The 18,696-nt window shown below is 33.2% G+C and overlaps 2 protein-coding genes across 2 annotated transcripts; one reads left to right on the top strand and one right to left on the bottom strand.

Annotated features, from left to right (window-relative positions):
- Positions 1 to 1,025: 1,025 nt before the first annotated feature.
- On the bottom strand, positions 1,026 to 5,208 carry LOC116768550 (transmembrane protein 62-like). Its single transcript, XM_032659292.2, has 5 exons — positions 4,810 to 5,208; positions 3,652 to 3,901; positions 2,493 to 3,388; positions 1,853 to 2,424; positions 1,026 to 1,781 (listed from the first exon to the last, which is right to left on the bottom strand). Exons 1-5 carry the CDS (start codon positions 5,011 to 5,013, stop codon positions 1,748 to 1,750), a joined length of 1,956 nt encoding a protein of 651 aa, XP_032515183.2. The 5' UTR covers positions 5,014 to 5,208; the 3' UTR covers positions 1,026 to 1,747.
- A 2,849-nt stretch (positions 5,209 to 8,057) lies between these two features.
- On the top strand, positions 8,058 to 18,506 carry LOC116768333 (protein expanded). The gene is made up of 4 exons (XM_032659022.2): positions 8,058 to 8,231; positions 13,787 to 14,035; positions 14,273 to 14,352; positions 14,430 to 18,506. Exons 2-4 carry the CDS (start codon positions 13,816 to 13,818, stop codon positions 17,898 to 17,900), a joined length of 3,771 nt encoding a protein of 1,256 aa, XP_032514913.2. The 5' UTR covers positions 8,058 to 8,231; positions 13,787 to 13,815; the 3' UTR covers positions 17,901 to 18,506.
- The last annotated feature ends 190 nt before the right edge of the window (positions 18,507 to 18,696 follow it).

Genomic DNA, 18,696 nt, shown 5'->3' with positions numbered 1-18,696 from the left:
TCTATGATGGGGACTGAAATGAAAAGATAAAAGGTAAGTTTTTATTCTTACCCCGTACTCAGATAAAACTTAAACAGGTGTTGTTTTTGTTGTCACTGAAGCGGTAACACATTATAAGGAGCAAATCAAGTATTACGTAACGCAATTTTTGAAGATTTTTGGACCCCTCCCCCCTCTCTTCTCTCTTTGTAACGCACCGTAACGTTTTTCTCGAACCCCCCCCCCCCTCCCTCTTCTCTCCTAGTAACGCACCATAACGTTTTTCTGTAACCCCCCACCCCTTTCCTCTCTCTAAACCTTGCGTAACACTCAAATGGCCATTTTTACCCAAAAGTTCCACAATGGTCTGGAACAGTCTTGCCATGCAGTGACGACAGTGTATTTCAAGTCTCTCCTAAGATGTGAAATAGATCCCACTTATAGGACATACTTCTTCCTTTAGGTCGGATTGTACAGATGGACAAAAGAATTAAAAAGGCATCTGCTTATATCTTTCTGGAAGAGGTGACAGATCAACGGACAACCCAATCTAGGAATTCAATCGTAAGAATGATCATGAGGACTTCTTTGATTACTCCTAGTAAATAACTGCCTGAAACTTTTCTTATTTCTTTATGTTTCTTTCGAATTTATATTTTTGTATAGCTAAACCTTTTTTTATAAATGGATTTGGACTTGTAATACCGCAAACTGACAGTACTGTAAGAAACACATGTATCTGTCATTTTGACGACTAGTGGCAAATGTCAGAATATTGACACACTTTTGTAGAAGGAATTCAGTTATAGGAATTATAGGAAGGAATTCAGTTATAGGAAGAAGGAATTCAGTTAGGTTTCCCTTTAATTGTTCTTTATAAACATACCATTGACACTGTTATAGATATTTTTTTCGACAATATTTTATTTACCCAAGTCATATATTAAGAATAGGTAGGGATTAATTCGTAACAGGACAATTAAATATCAAACGTCTATCCCATTCATAAATAGAAAGACGAGGTTAAAATTAGCGTTTTAAAAAGCTTTGTCACAGAAAAATACTTTATTGGATAATACATACGTCGAATCTAAATATTCATGAACAACATTTAATACTTTTTAAAAATACTTGTAAAGCGCTAAAACATTTCGCATGCATTGAAATAATTGTAATGATCAATTTGCTAACATCAATAACATTTACAAGTCTCAGATAAAAGTTACACCGAAATTGATTCAGCGGCATATTTTTACTAAGCATTGTCTCATAGACAATCTGACCGTCAGCGACTAGAAAAATTTGTATAAAAAAAAATTAACTAAATAAAAACCATTCAATGAGTTACTTATAATACAAACATCAATGAATAAGTTTTTCTAAGTTCTTTTAAATAGTCACTAATAAAATATAGCGTCATATTTATAATTATTATACGTTCCTCTTCACGCTGTTCTCGTTTTTATGAGAATTGATTTTATTAATTGTTAGTTAGTTTGTGTAAAAATTGTTCAAATAATAATCATATATACGTATACATATTTTGATTTCCATACTTTGTCTACAATTATTCAATGTATAATATGGAAAGCTTAAAATATTATAAACAGGAATGATTTTAAGTATTTATATCTGTCTTTGGTGATAAATACTCTCGTTAGCGTAGACTTAACAAGTGACTATTATGTACATTGAATATACATTAAATGCTTAATATAAGTTCAATACAAAAATATTTTAGGGCATCGATCATCGACGGCCCATGTGACTAAGACGGCATCTCGTTCAATTTGGACAAATACCTGAAATAAAATAAAATATTACATATAGTTTATGTATATCTATGAATGGTAAAATATTTTTTTGTTATCACCTGTAGTATTCCGGTGGCAAAGTCAATGTTTTGTACCAAAGCAGCAAACTTAGCACAACGCTCCACGTTCTTAGAGGTCCGAACAAAAATGATATCGTCCCATACTCTAACCAAAAGAAGTATGCCAGCAATAGCTGGATCGAGAACAGGAATATAAATGGTAAATTCTTAAAAAGCCGCTTCAAGCCTCTCATATTTGGATTTAAAAGTTTTGTTTCCAAACAATGGGCGAGTACGAATATTAACGGTATCTGCACAAATACTAATTGCACACTACCATACATGTAGGTGAAGGGTTCGGGTAAAAATGCCCCTTTTATTAATATACCCCAAGCGAAAATCGCTCCTATAGACCCATCTACTAATTCTCCTATAGCCCACGGACCAAAGGGTATATATATCGCATACAATACGAGAGGGTAAAATATCCTATCGACTTTACTCAACAGCCAAACTCGTTTCAAGATCTGTCTACCACATTTCCTTCTATATTTCGGAGGTCGTTTTTGCAATCTGAGGATCACCAGTGGCAGAACATTCAGGAGTAATAAAGTTCCAAAAACTGCCTGAAACTATAACGAAAATATTTAATAATTATTTTTTATTGTATATTCATTTATAACAAAAAAAAGTTACATACCACTTTCCCAGCATCTATCATCAATAGAATCCTAGGAGTGATTTCAAACTTCATAGGACTCCCATCCAAGGAGAACGGATGCTCTATAAATGTTTCTCTTCCTATCTCATCAGTAGCAGCCACGTATAGATTATTTATACCAATTTTAAATAAATAAGGCAACCACTGGCATACATATAGAGGACTGCCGGTTTCCTTGCATTTCATCCAGCTTATTTTATCAAAGGATATTTTCACATAATTAATTTTAACGTCACTAAAAGCCAATATTCTAATATGTGTGGATTCCGGTATGAGGTGAAGCGGTTCCCTCCCTGGCAGCGCATATCGAGCGTGTTTTGGATTCGTCACCAAGACTGCCGGCCAATTGCTGTGTTTAACATCAACGAACGAAAATAAGCCGTGATCTATGGCGGCGATGCGATACATCCTGTTATCCTTCCAGTCGCTTAACTCCAGTTCTAAATAACCTTTCTTTTGTTTCGTGTACATTCTCGGCACTAACCCACCCATAGAATGCAAGTGTCCACACACATAAGCCTGTGATCCTCTCGCACTTCCCATCAGCTGTCGTACGTCCATTCTCTGGGAATCCCATTCCAATGACAATATACACGAAGTTGGATAGTGCCCAAACCATATAATATGATCTGCTTGGCTTTCTGCTTCTAATTTCAATTTCTGTATGTTTTGCTGTTCTTGGATATCCAACATGCCGATAAAATTGAAAGGCCTACGTAATCCCGGATCAGGACATGCGTCAATTCCCAAAAACGCGGTTGAGATACCATTATGTTTCACAATGTGAACATAAGATTTCGGGTAGGTCGCCCCTTGGACTGAGTAATTCCGGAAATAGTTCTCTTTAGCATTAATGGCTCCAATGTTGAAATTGTCTGCAAAATGTCACAGAAATTCTTAATTATTATGTGAATTTTATTTGTTAATTTTTTTTTTGTAATTTTTCATCACAACAAAGTTTATACAGTGAAAATTACAAGCATCAAATCGAAAACACTATTATCGCCAAAGCTATTGTCTATCTCGAATAAAAATACGAATCCATGTTTTGAATTAATAATTCTTATATGCATATATATTATGCCATATATATAATATGCGGAAGGTTATCCAAAAGGTGTAATTTAGTCATAAATACCATGATTTCCTCTAATATCCAACCAGGTAGTCTTTTCAGTCACTCCAGATTCTTTTATAATATTGTGGTAATACACCCACTCGGTCTTAAACTGCGAACTGCCCAAATTGTCTTTTGCCTTAGCGTCAGTTAAATCACCGGTGGCTAATACAATGAGAGGCTTAATAGTTTTTACAGTGTTGTCACAGAACTGTTGAAATTGTGATATTCTTCCTGGGTCCCGGAATATACTGATGTGAATGTCAGATATCTATAATTTCAAAACATTTGCTGCCATTAAAAACATTAATATTAACGAATTTGACTTAATCATAAATCAAATGGAATTCTTATTTTTCCTTATTTTCCCTTACATCTAGTTTAGTGTTCCAAAGAGGTCTTTTAATATAAATATACATACCCTGTTTATGAAAAATTGCTTTTTAAAAATGATTTATTGTGTTAGAGGCTTGTTTTTATTACAGATTATGATATTAACAAGATTATATTTAGTCTTGTAGTGAAACCTGTTTTTATATAAAAGTCAATTGAAAAGCAAAAATACCAAAATATTGTATAAATAGTAAACTGAATTAGATTTCAGTTTATTACATTTGTAATTGTTCATTTATATAAAACCTTTACAGACCATATTGAAACCCAACGAGTTCAGTTTGGTGAACATTAGGTATAGTAACGATAAATCACGTTATTTGAAATGAATTAAATGAACTTAGTAATTGTGATATAATTACTTAAAAATTGTTTTAATCAAGCTGTAACATTTTCAAGGTGAATATTTCAATTTCAAATATTTAAGTACTATTTTATGTTGTAAAATATTATTTAGCAAATGTACCGTATTGTATCGGTCTAAATCATTTAAGTACTTTATTGTCTGATTTATGAATTTAAAATGTACAAAATTTTTTTCCTGTTAATTTAACAACTATTTCGCAAACCTTTCTGAACACAGGAACTTGACTTTCATGTTATGGAATGAATTTAGACTGCTCGAAAAATAATTTGTTATACATCGCTTGTGATATATTTTATAAGAATTGCAAGAGATTAAAAGAAACTTAATTTACAGTAATGATAAGACTATATTTTATGATAACCTAGATGTTGTACAAAATATATATTTTTGTTTATATAATATTATAAAAAATAAAATACCTGTAAGAACCACATTAAATTTTTGGTTGAATCAGTGATTGGACCATACTTGTCTCCCAAATATTTTGTGAAATTTTCTCTTTCATTCTTATCTTCGTTGTAAAAGTTGTGATCTGTAGCTATAATATTTAAAAGGCTTGCCATAAATATCGACAAAAGCAATAGAAAAAAGACGATGGATAAGGCTATCTTAGAGAAAATCATGTTGAAAACACCGAAACAAAAAATATAAGTTAAAATCGATAAAATGATTTAACTGCGGTGTGCCAGTGCTTTTAATTTTTTTATTGTGGTCATTGTCTTCGACACTAAACACAAAGACTGATGCAAGAGTATAATTTCTTTGTCAACAAAAATCGACCTAGCTTATCTACATTTTCCTGTCAATTTGACATTCATCAGATGGTAACGATCTATCATGTACAGCTGGATATAATGACATATTAAAATTTCGTTTAGAAAAATTTAAGAATCGGCTATTTAAAGGTGAAAGTGTGAGATATTAATGATAATGACCATAACTGTTCAAGTACAATCTTATATATACATATAGATATATTTTTCAAATTCCCATGTTTAACTATTTCTTATTATCTATTTGTTAAGTTACAAAAATGTTTCTTTTAACAAAAAAATTCATTATGAATTAAAATTATCAAAATTCAGTAATATGCTATAGCATAAAAGAGGCTAAACAATTTAAATATATCAAATTAAAGTTTTCAAAAAACATTCTCTAATTTATTTTACGTAAAGGTCAATGGTCACTGTCAATGTGTCAGTCAAAATTCATTCTCTATTTCTGAGTACAGTGTTGGTAAGATCATATCACGACCGTGTTATACGGTCATGCTTCAAGATTTTACATTTTAATGACAGTTTTCAAGTACGCATTCGGTTTAACAAATCATATTAAATCTAAATTATAGGTATACACTGGTTACAAACTGGAGGTCGTTCATTTATTATTTTGGAACATAAAAATCATAACTTAATAGGATATCCAAACTATCATTCGTACTTTCAAAATGTCCGTATATTTATCCTATTAATTGGATTGTTCAAACATTTATCGATATATAAATTGACCTATGTGTTTAATGGATTAATAGTATAAGAAGTCACAACTCCTCAACACAGACCAAACATTTTGTATATAATTTACTCAAGCGTTATCAAAAAAAAAACAGTTTAAAGGATATACGTAAAACATTTATTTAATTCACAAATTTTGGAAATTTGTAACTAATTGAATTTCTGACTGGAATCCTAACAATGTAAACCTACTTAAAACAAATATTTTTTTTCAAACAATGGCAGCATAATTTTACCAACTACATATTGTCTTTACCTAGTGTAGTTATAATTAATCATCAATAATTAAAAACTGTAAGAATCGTATCAATATTATTGTCCGAATCTAGCTAATTCTCAAGCCTTTAAGTCAATTTATTAGAAACTTTAGCTACTTGTATGGGCAAGATACTTTTATTTAATATAAATATTAATCCGGAGCTGTGTTTCTGGACACTAATTTTGTAAAAGCGTATGTGGCTGTATGCTTTTAATTGTTTGTATGTTAAGTTTTCACTCTCAAACAGATAAACCGATTCTGATGTAATTTTATACAAACGTAGTTAAAAGTTATCTTTACTGTAAAAAGAATTCAAAGGTTAGGAAAAAAATTTTTTTTTTGCCTATCAGCCAGAAGTTTGTATTTAATAATAAATATATATTATATATTTTTGTATGTAACTTTAAAATGTTATAGTATTTGTAAGCGTCTTCTTTATATCAAGTCTCAAAAATTAGGAAATATAAATAATTATTTTTGATTTAACGTTATTCTGCTTTCAATCTTATATGATGATTGTTTTATCCGCTATGTTTTGAGGCCTCTTCTGTAGTATGGTCTCCTGGGTTAGAAAAAAACATACTTCGAAATCGAAGCGATAAAACGAATAATAATAATAAAAACCAGCCTGCTAAATTAAAAAAAAACGAAATTTTTAAAATGTTAGTAGACGGAAACAGAATGTTTTGAAAATTTCCGAACGTAAAACGGTTTAGTGGCTGATTTATATAATCAAAGATACAATATTAAATCTACATCCATATCATGAAACCCGAAATTTTATATTTCGAAGTACCCAGAGAGCGGTAGCGGCATCGAAGTTAGTTTACCCGTTTCCAAGTTAAAAGTGACCATTAAAACCCAATCATACAGGTTAAAAGAAGTAACCCATATGTTTTGCTTCAGGTAAAAATATATATACCTACAAGATAGCGCTAAATTGTAGTGATGAATTCCAATGTCCAAACTTTTTAGACATTGGTTTTATTAACGAAAATTGAACTCAAATGAGAGCTGGCATAAAGGTTAACTTACTATAGTTTTTCTCATCAATATTTTATTGGAGGTTTTCCTTTGACTACACAATTTTGAAAAGCTGTAGAAATACTAAAGATATTTTTAAATAAGAATAAAGATATCTTTTTATGTTTATATATAACAGAATTTAAAACTCTAAATGTAATATATTACATTATATCAAACAATGCCTAACTTCCCCAACTCTTATCGATGACTCCCAAAGATATTAACGTGTTTTATATATATATATATATATGTATGCATTTTAATATGTACATGATTTTAATTAAAGTATAATGTTTTAAGATATATTATACTAGCAATACTACAAAGCTAAGTATCATAGACTTACATGTATAACTATATATCTTAAACATAGGTCCATTTATATTATAAAACATAAATAGGTATATTGTATCGTTTCGAATAATTCTCTTTTATTGTATTGAAATTTCAGCTGTGCTGTATTATAAACAATGTTGATAAGTTCCAATAATATATTTTTTAAAACTTAATACAAGCTAAGACGGTTTCTGCTTTTCAAAAACCTAGATATTCGTTAGGTATTGAGGTTGTCTCTAAAATTATGTACTTAAATTGTGCCATAACATAAAGAACTTCACATTTACAAAAGAATGCAGCATGGCCAACGTTACATCGTTATTATAATAATCTCAAATACCAACATCTTCAACCCCAATTACATTAATAAAAAACACGCATCTGTGATGCGCGTCGATCTACGAGGGCTCCGTGCTCCAGCCTACAGCGGGCCTCGGCACGAACGCGCCACTATCTTGCCGCATTCCAGTGAGCCAGGCAGCGGCGCGCCCCGCGCGGGCCTTCATGCCTCTGCCGACCCACGCGCCCTCGCTTGACGCTTCGCGCTCAGTCGTTTGAACGCGCCTGTGAAGACTATGCGCGTCGACTGCGTGACAAACTTACGCTACAGAGATCGCGCGCAAAGTGTAGTGCAGTGCTTATGGATGCGGTTTACCACGGTGTACATTGTCATTCCTATCTACTCCTTTGGATTTGTTTATTGATGGTGAGTGGGGTGTTTACCAACTACGTCGGGTACTACCTCTGTGGATGCGTGCGCTTTCACGATACGGCCACTTTCATTTCATATACATAGCTCGAATTCCGCGCCATCGCCGATACCGCGCTTCGGCCGCTGACCCTGTGTCCGTGCGCCCTTCCTCTTGCTACCACACCACTGCTTGCCACATATTGCAGAAGCAGCTACCTACTTCTATGCAACACCAAATGCACGGTATTCGAGAAACGATCGGTTGTTATTGCAAAAGCAGCTTATCGACCTACTAACTGAAACGTAGACAAACTTCGAAAGATTGTAACAATTTGTTATTCTATTGGGATTTAATAATGCGCCAAGGAACTTCTAATAACAACCAAATATGTTTTCTTCAACTCACGTCTTTGAGTTTATGAATAACTTTTATCGTGGAACATTTTTGTGTTGTATTTGAAACGACGTTAGGATTTTTTTTACTTTTCTAAATATTCATCAGTTCGCTTAATTTACCAAGTTATCAAAACTATATTAACGTTTAATGACCACGTTAGTTCTAATTACTGAACACAGTACTATGATTGACAATGCAATTAATAAGATTGTCTGATGATTATTGCCTTGAATGCTAGTAAGAGTTAACCCTGTATGACAGAATAATGAAGTACCTAGAAATATCAAAACTTTTTTTTTTAATAAGATACATTTTGTTCAACAACTTGAAATTTGACTTGCAGACGATTCGTGAGTGAAAAGAAATTTAAAAAAAATATTATCAATTAAACTAAGTGATAAAGATATTTTATAACCTTCAATCATTATTTAAATGAGAATTTGCATGGCATATTGCGCGTTGACTGTTGAGTGATTGATAAAGCGAATGATTCATTAACGTAGGAATAGGCAATGGCGACCGCATTCTTCCGATAGCGCACTGAGTGTAAATAAAATTGACAACTTGCACATAATGGCTTAACGCGCTAGGGTTATGTAAATGATAAAATATATCGCGCATACTTGTTTCTTATATAAATTTATCTGTATATTTAGGTTTATAAAGGTTTTCCGTTTAGTAAGTAATGTGTGTTTAATATTTAAAATGTTGGAATGTGGTTATGCGGAATCACGTATTTATTTTCATGAATAAGTTATCATTCTTTGCTCGTGATCCTATTTCATAATACAATTTGCTTCGGCTTTCAAACCATTGGTAATCGTTTTAATGTCTCACCAGTCTTACGGGTGGGAAACCACAGCCTTAAAACTAATACAAAATCCAACAACTATCAGTGCAACAATAAAGTCATATACATATATATTTTAGTTTGAGATAACTCAAAACCAAAGTAATCCATTTATACTACAAATACTATTTGCAAAAACAATTTCATCATCTTTTTGGATACATTAAAACTTCCCACGATAAATGAAAGAACGATAATGACTAATGAATGACCGTTAATATTTTGTAGATTCCCGTAATTAAATTTAAATTTTGTCTTATAAGTTCATAAAAAAATCGAACGTTAATGTTTTGGTTGGTAATTACACAATATTATAAAAAAAAAATTGTATCGTTGTGATGTAGGTCAGTAGCACTTTTTTTTAACGTTTCGGTATCTTTCGTCCTATAGAAGTTTTGTGATTTACTGCTATTTATTTGATGATCAGAAAAATCGGCAAAATAACTTATTTTTTATTTTAAATACGTCGTCGTGTGGTGATCATTTTCCTTGTGCTGTATTTCATTTATAACAATACCTGTCAAACAATTGTCAAATAAAAATCTAATTGATTAAAGTTGTTGGAACAATAAAGCCATAAATAAAAAAAAGATGTTGGAAAAAAGACTGATTCTGTAACTTATTTCAATAATATCTCGAGATACTTAAGATTTTTAATAAATAAATATGTGAATCTGAGGTAATTTTGAACAGGTGGATCGATTTTAAACTGAAATGGATAAAAGATTAGTATATTTATTTAAGTTTCCTAACATAATCCTTCTTTTCTTAAGTAATAAGTTATATACTAGAGTTCACCTAAGGATATAGATTTTAATTTATTTTAAAGTCACCAATAATTAACAAGCAACAAATTATAAGAATTTTCTTATTCTATTAAACCTACTTTTAGATCAGTCAGAACAACCATAGGCTTTATATATGTGAAAAACTGTCGTGGTTTATCCATTTAAATAGAGATTGTCACATATTATATTTAACTTTAATATCGTGTTTTTTTAAATAGAAAAACATTTCAATATAACCAAATACGCGTATTTCTTGGAAGTGATCTAATAGATTCATTGAAGAATGAAATCAAATCTGTATAATACACGTTTAATCGTGTGTTTGCAAGAATTCGCCAAAGAATAAAAATAATGCGCAAAACACTAGTCACACACTATGGAAAAGTAAATATTATTGTCAAATATAGCAACGAACACGCCATAGAGTTTCATATTCGTAAGATAATTTGTTTCGCTGAACACAGAGCTATCTTTTTACGAAATATGTTACGTTGACCTTTCTGTTTAAATCTCGTTCCATTACCCTATGTGGTGAAAAGTAATTAAATATACCTGATAGTTATATTAATAGATTATATTTATAATTATCTTTAGCTCGCTTACGTTATATTTCTCTCATGGTATTGGGTTTATCTTATGAAGATAAGAGAACATACCTACTTGGAAGGTGTCCTTTTAAATGATAATAATTAATAATTATTTATGTGTTTTAAGATTGATAATACGATATGGACCTTATCTTTATTTCCGTAAGATGTATTTTTTTCATTCGTAAGCGGATCCCTGCACAATTAGAAATTTATAAATCAAACCAACTCGTCATAAAGGAAAACTCACTATGATTAGAGATTTAGCAAACATAAAAGTAGGTAGCTATTTATATAGGCATCAATAGTCGCTCAGGTATATCGTTTGTAGGATTAAAATTGACACAACGGGTTTTAAATTAAGAAATTATTTTTGTTATTAACCAAAAAGATTACATATATTTGATTTTTTTTTACAAAATAAAACAAAAGAGCAAAATAGCCCATAGACAATGAAGTTATAAATTTCTAAATGAAATATAATAATGATGAAGCTAACTAAATAATATAAATGGTTTAAAACTGGAGTTACATTTGACAACATTGCGATATTAAATACCAGTTAGCTATTAACAAAACTTGTTTGAACTCGGTATGGTTTTTCTGACTAGTTTTGCTGTGGAATGCCGTCTGATGTAATGCATTTAAAAGCCGTGGACTTAAAAAAAAAACTCAATGAATATATACATGTACCTACATACATTTGAACCTGGTAGATCCTATATCAATTGTCTGCAAAGAGCATTCACTGTTTTCTACACTTAATTAATTTAAGAGGCGTATGAAAACGGAAGGAAATGCCACGAGATCATACTCTATGCATATCTTAATAATATCCTATTTATAACACTACCAACAAATATCTTACGATAACTGAATGGTGTGATATTTGCATCGGCTGTACGTATTGTTTGTGGAAATAATTGGAGGCTCTGTTGCATGACGTCAATGTATTGTATTAACATTGTAGTTTGTACAGCGCTTAGCCACGTGCGTGTACACTATACATAGCAGTGGTCGGATGATATATTAAATACATACTTTGTATGTTTTCTCGAATTACTTATGTCATATTATAATTTTTCTATTGTTACGAACGATTAAAATAAATCTTCATATATTATTAGCGTAAAATATTGCCAGTAAAAGTCACGTAATTAGAGTATATTATATTTTTTATTACTAACGAAGTCATTGAAAAGGTTAAATAATTTAATCATAGTTTACAATGTTTAGGAATGGATATTTTTTATAAAAATAAAAGAAGCGTTTCGTTTTATCTTAATACGATCTGAATATCACTACAAACATAATTTTAGTTGGGTGACCTGAATTTACAAATATTCATTGTCAATTAACGAGACCTTCTTCAGAAAATATTACAATTAAGACTATTTTGTTTTTTTTTTCTTCGAATTTCTAAATCTTTACTTCTAAGTAAATTATTTTAAAGTGAGTTTGAGAATTACAGGGAAAACTAAAGAATGATTATTTCGTTTGTTTCAATGGTTACTATATCGGAGAAACATTTAATGGAAATTGTGTACTTTTTGTTCTTAAAAAAGCGTATAATGTTATACATAAAATTTATTGTGACATCAAAATCACTTATCGCTAAGATATGAATTAAAAAGAAAATTAAAGTAAAGCAAGCCTAAAAGACCCTTTAAAATTCCGTTCATTACCACCAAACATAATGTGCTAGTGTCAAAAGTGGTGGCGAGATGTAGAAAAGAAGCGAAGACGATAGGTATGCGAGGACGCGAGATGCGGCCGGCGCTGGGGGAGGGGTGTTCGGCATCTGAAGGTCGTCCGCATTCCTCGCGTCGCCGACCGCTGCTACCGCGCTTACGTAGCGCCCCCGACCGCGCCTCACTGCCCCCCTCGCCCTTCACCCCCCAGCCGACCGGTCTCGCCCCGCTACGTCTGACCGCCGTCACAAACTATCGCGCATTTATTAAAAACAAAAAACATGTTCTTAGGGCTATCAAGAGTTGAAGAGTACCGGATGCGATGTTATTCGAGTCTAGTTTTTTGGAGCATCCCGACACTACATTCCCCTGTCCGTAATTTGTTTTCATGTTATAACAAAGATTTATAAAGTTTTAGTCACAAAATTTTACATGGGAATGAAATGTTTATAAATAAGCACTTATATAAAAACAGGTTGCCGCTTCAGGTTGCCTAGGAATGTCACAAAACCAGCTCTGAATTGGTCGGATAACAACTACTGTTTCTAAAATTAACAACACACATAGCTTCTTGTAGAATTTGTATGTTGGAAGACTAAGAAGTCGAAATTTATCTGACCTAAGGAATGGAAAGGGAACAATGTGGGGTTCAAACAGTGCAGGTAGCGAAAAGCCAATTGTGTACGAAGAAAAAAAAGAGAGAATGGAATGCGCAGATGGTGTAGGTCCGGATACACGATGCCCGTCCAAAGTACTCAAGTTTTGGCAAAACATTTTATATTATTTTAATGTTCCGAAGAATTATTCAACAATAAGATTGTGAAAAATTTATGAACCGCGGACAGCTACGCATTAATATTACATAATAATATTAATTGTCTAGATTGTCATAAATTAAGACCTTGTAATTTACAAAAAAAATACCTAATTTCTAATGTTAGTGGAGCTAAAAATGACAGGAGACAAGTAATTACATTGATTTACTTTCTACGTCATTATACTAAGTAAATCTATATTTTACTTAAAAATGCTATTGACAATAGGCTTTAAATACGGCATGTCAAGTTTTTATTCTGTTTTCTCCACCGGTTCTACATTCAGAATTCAAAATTAACAAAGTTTCTTATTACGTATCTACAAAATAAAAGTATTGCAAGCTATGTTTTGTTTAAATACTATATTTGTATACGATTTGTACATGTATTGAACTAATTATTTCGGCAAACTTATATGGTATATATACGTTTATCATTGCAGGGAGAGTAATAGAGGTATCGAGATGCGATATGCGCGCTCTGTGTTCGGTTCGCGGGCTGGGCGGGGAGGCCCGAGCGCTGGGGGCAGGCGCACGCCTCCTATCCCTCCGGATGCCCGGCCAGCCTCAGCCATTGCACTTCGTCGTGGAAGCCAAGGCCAGGGTGAAGGAATTGAAAATGTTAGCCTACGCACACATACAACTTCAAGGCATGACCGATACAGAACTGTTCGGTCTCGCTATTATGCAAAGTGAGTGTTTTTTTTAATAGCATCGTCTTAATGCTTATAACGTAAACACACTTAAGTAATCCTGTATACTTGTTTAGTACAAAAATTTTAATTTCATGTGCAATATTTTTTCAATAATCATGTGGCATAAACATTCGTTTCAATCTCTAACATATGTCATTGTAGTAAACTTTAGACTTATCTTACAATAACGTTGTTAATATGTATTTCATTGATTCAACATAACTATATTTCTAGATGGCGAATACCTCTTCGTAGATTTAGAAAGTAAACTTTCAAAATACGCACCGAAAAGCTGGAGGTCGTCCCATACTCATGTAAGCTTTACCATACAAAAACTATCCTGACATGGTTCCATTTTATATGTGATTACTTATATTCTGGTTTATTTCAGGGCTTAGATGCAAATGGGAAACCGCTTTTGGAACTTCATTTAGTTGTTCAGTTTCACGTGGAAAGTCCGCTCCTTCTACACGATCAATGCGGTCGCCATTTATACTTCCTACAACTTTTGGAAAATATTCGTACCAGAGACGTGCTACCTGGTGAAATATTATTACTATTAATTGGATTAGCACTCCAAGCAAAATATGGAGATGAAGATTTATACGAAAATCAGGATTACTTCAAAATAGAGGACTTCGCACCACCCTCACTTACTGGTGAATGGGTTGTGTCGGCTATACGAGCCTGTCATCGCGAACACCATGGCCTCTCCAAATCCGACGCAGAAATAAGATTCATTCGAGAAGTTAGTCTTCTACCAGATACAATAAATTCACACAGATATCGACTGAAACAGTCAAAAACGGAATTAGAACCAGGAACGGTGTGGTTACTTGTAACAGCTAAGGGCATTAAAATATTACCAGATAATGGGCCACTGTCAAATTTTATATGGAGTTCTATAGGGAAACTTAGTTTTGATCGAAAGAAATTTGAAATTAGAACTGAAGAAGGAAAAATAACGTTATATTCTTCTAGTGAGGAGAAATGTAAATATTTGTTCGCATTATGTAAAGAAACGCATCAATTTTCTATGAAAATTTCATCAAAACTAAATGAAATATTAACAAAGGAAGAAGATGAAAGAAAAGTTTGTTTTGGATATTCAAAGGCATTAAACTTTCATTACTGTCATAATAAAAATGAACAAAGAATATCCCTCATATCGTCAACCAGCTCAAACACCACGTCAGGAATAGTTAGTGACAGAGTTCAGTCGGAAGATGAATTAGAAATAATGATTGATACACCACCGGCACCTTCGACGGAGAGTTTAGCATTCGCACATTTATTAGATTGTTCCAATTCTTATTTAATTCGACACATGCCTCATGACCAGCATTCTTTAAAAACGAGATCCTCATTACAACTTCCTATGTCAAAGCCCAGGATGAAGAAAAACACAGAAGACACTGAAAATATATGCAACAATGACATTTCATTGGACCGAGAAGGTGGTTCAACCAGTCAAGCAGAAGAAACAATTTCTTTGCCAGATCGTGTTATTGACAAGTCTGACAGCAGCCCAGGTTCTAGCAAAATAAAATGCACCGGCTCACAATGTTCATCGTCATGCAGTACAGTTATTTTAGCCCGGGGAGGTCTCAGTACCTTGAGTAGAGCATCAAATGCCAGCAGCTTAGAATTGGGCTACAGTCACACGGCACAAAACTCTATGATAAGTGATAACAGTACGGGTGCAGTCGATGGAGAATATACACAAGATACAGCATCAGCATTATATGATGGTCTGGGCCAACCAGTTACAGTAGCAGCATCAAGCGAAACTAGTGGAGTGTATACAATGGGTAGTTCTGAATTGACGGCAGGATCAAAATTGTATGCCAATTCTGAAGGAAGCCGAACAGAGTATAGCGAATCAAATTATGACAGTTACAAAATCATAAAAGAAAACGACCTGGCCGATTTTGACAGTGTGTCATCAATACTTAAAAATAAATCAAAAAGAACTGATGCATCACCAAATCTTTTAAAGTCAAGAATATCTCTTACCAATGACTGTGTTGACGGTACATCACAATTTTGTAGTGAAACACGTGACCTCAAGCAAAACATGTTTAGAGAGCGAACTAACTCTAACGTAAGTGCCCTTTCATTTCATGGTGATGGGAGTGACCCAGCAGACAATAAACATAATTTGCTTAGTGCAAGTGAGTTAAGCGATCTGATTGTTGGCAGAGGTGTTTATCCTAAGAATCAATCTGTAAGCGACACTTTCGATTCGGTATCGGATTACGTGAGGTTACCATTGCCATTTACCGGTGATAGTTACCTGAAAGGGCACGAAGACACTGCGCCATCTGATGATAACTATCCAAATTTTGATCGTCCACCAACTCCACCCACAAGAATTGATAGTCGTAAAGGACTTAATGTATCTCTTCCTAATATGCTCCATCCAGATGAAAAAGTTGCGAGTTTACCAAAATTCTTTGAGAAACCGCCCCCACCATATGAATATAAACATTTAACTTTATCTTCTATGATACCCTCTAAACCACCACCAGCATATCCTGGCACAGTACCGACGGTCCCTTTGAAACAAATTAATGATAAAGAGGAAGTTTCAGCGAGAGTGGTCACGTCAAAGCCAATGATAACTATATTAAAGGCAGAAGCAGGAGACGTTAACATTACTGGTGAAAGGACATTTGCTAGCCCGATGGTGTTGGAACATCGTTTTCAAAAATCAAAACGGCACCAAGCGTCAAGTCGACGAGCTGAACGATCTAAATTGGCCCAAGGACTCAGCAATAACCTGTCACCATCGAGAGAACTACCACCTAGCATAGATTCTAATGTCTTGGTGGCAATGATGAAATTACCACCACCACCGCCACCACCTCGCCGTCCAAGACTGCCGCCACCACCACCTGTTAATCGCCTACCGCCGCCACCACCTCCCCCCCACAATCCTATCTTCCACCAACAACTATACAGCGACGTCGACTACGTGTACTATCCTCTTCAAGATCCTCTAATATCACAGCAGAACTATTTAGATCATAAACTTACGGAATCGAGGTTGTCTAACACCCACAAAAACTGTTTACAATACAGAAGTACCCCCTTCCTTTCTAATTCTTTATCCATTTCATCTACATATGGATCGGTTCAAAATCTATCCGATTCATACATACAAATACCTGGAGCCAGAACAAGTTGGTATTCCATGACCAGTAGAAATTCAGCAAGTAGCCATTCTATAAATCTAGAAAGACCTCTAGTTCCCATGACATTGCCAGAATCTATAATGTCTCGAACTAAATCTCATGAAAATATCTTCTTCGTTAAGGATATGCCTCGTCAAAAGACAAGGAGAATGCCGCCTCCGCCTCCCCCACCTTATGAACACAAAAAGAAAATCCCATCACATTTAAAGGATTACAGAAGTCCCAATTGCAGCAAATTCAACAGTGCCGTTAGTGTTAAAGGAAAATCTGGGAATTGCGATCTCGATATTAAAACTCTCCGTGAGAAAAGTAAGAACCTGGACTTACCACTTATAGCTGCGTTGTGCAATGATCGTTCATTGCTAAAACAAACGAAAGCATTTGGTGTTCCAAAATTAAACAAACAGACAAGTAGTGACTGTGAAAGTGACAGAAAAAGTGCCAAGCCTTCTCAAAACACCACCGATAACATAGATCTTAAGAATAAATATGATTTTAACACTAGGGGGGCAGTGACTGGGTCACAAAAGAAAACTTTAGTAAGAAATCCTACAGACAAACTTCCAGCATTGCCCAATTCTGAAACTCATACTCCTAGAGCAATGTCTAACACATATGTAATGCATCCAAATGTTAAACAAAAGAAATGTCAGCCGAGTTTATAAATGCATAGTCTTTACCAAAACATGTCCTAGCCTTGGCTGCCACCGACCGTCACAATGAACTGCTATTCACATTATTACTTTAACAAAGACTGAAATTAGATATTAAAGTAATCCCACTGAATCTAATAACGATAAGTTTTTCTGTTATCATAACATACATCATCTATAAAACTATTATCATTCCCAAATTAAGGTTCTTATAATAAATTACCATTTTTAATAATATAGGAATATGAGTTTAGAATCATAAAATATCTCAATTGTAAGTAGTAATTGTTATACAATCGTAATATTTAGAACTAAAAATAATTGTACAAAAATAATTTATTTATTGAAGAATATTCACTAAAGGTTAAACTCGCACTATTAAATAGTGAATTATTGTAACAGCCACGAATAATGAATATAAAATACTCAACTTTAAATACTAACCTGAGGTAAATGTAATATTTGAAGTCATTGCTAAGTCCTAGTTTATTTTAGGAACGTAATAATATTCAAAACTATTTATTTTTTTTTCCACAATCATGTACATAAAAGTTAATTAGTTCATCTAAGTACATCATATTTTTCCATTGTGTACAAATGTAAATTTTATACATCAAATATTTTGAGTATTATTCATTAAGCCTTTAGATTTTATTCTTTAGCATTTATTTTTAAAGAATAAAATCCTTCCTTGCTAATAACGGAAGAAATGAAATATATCGCTCATGAAAAAAAATCTTCAAAAATTGTTAAAGAACAAAATATAAGTTTGGCGAGTATAAAATTTACTTTAAATCAGAAATTTCTT

The sequence above is a fragment of the Danaus plexippus genome, chromosome 4, assembly GCF_018135715.1.
Source record: "Danaus plexippus chromosome 4, MEX_DaPlex, whole genome shotgun sequence".
NCBI lineage: Eukaryota > Metazoa > Arthropoda > Insecta > Lepidoptera > Nymphalidae > Danaus > Danaus plexippus.
The sequence above is the reverse complement of the archived record's forward strand: the minus strand, read 5'-3'. Positions and strand labels throughout refer to the sequence as shown.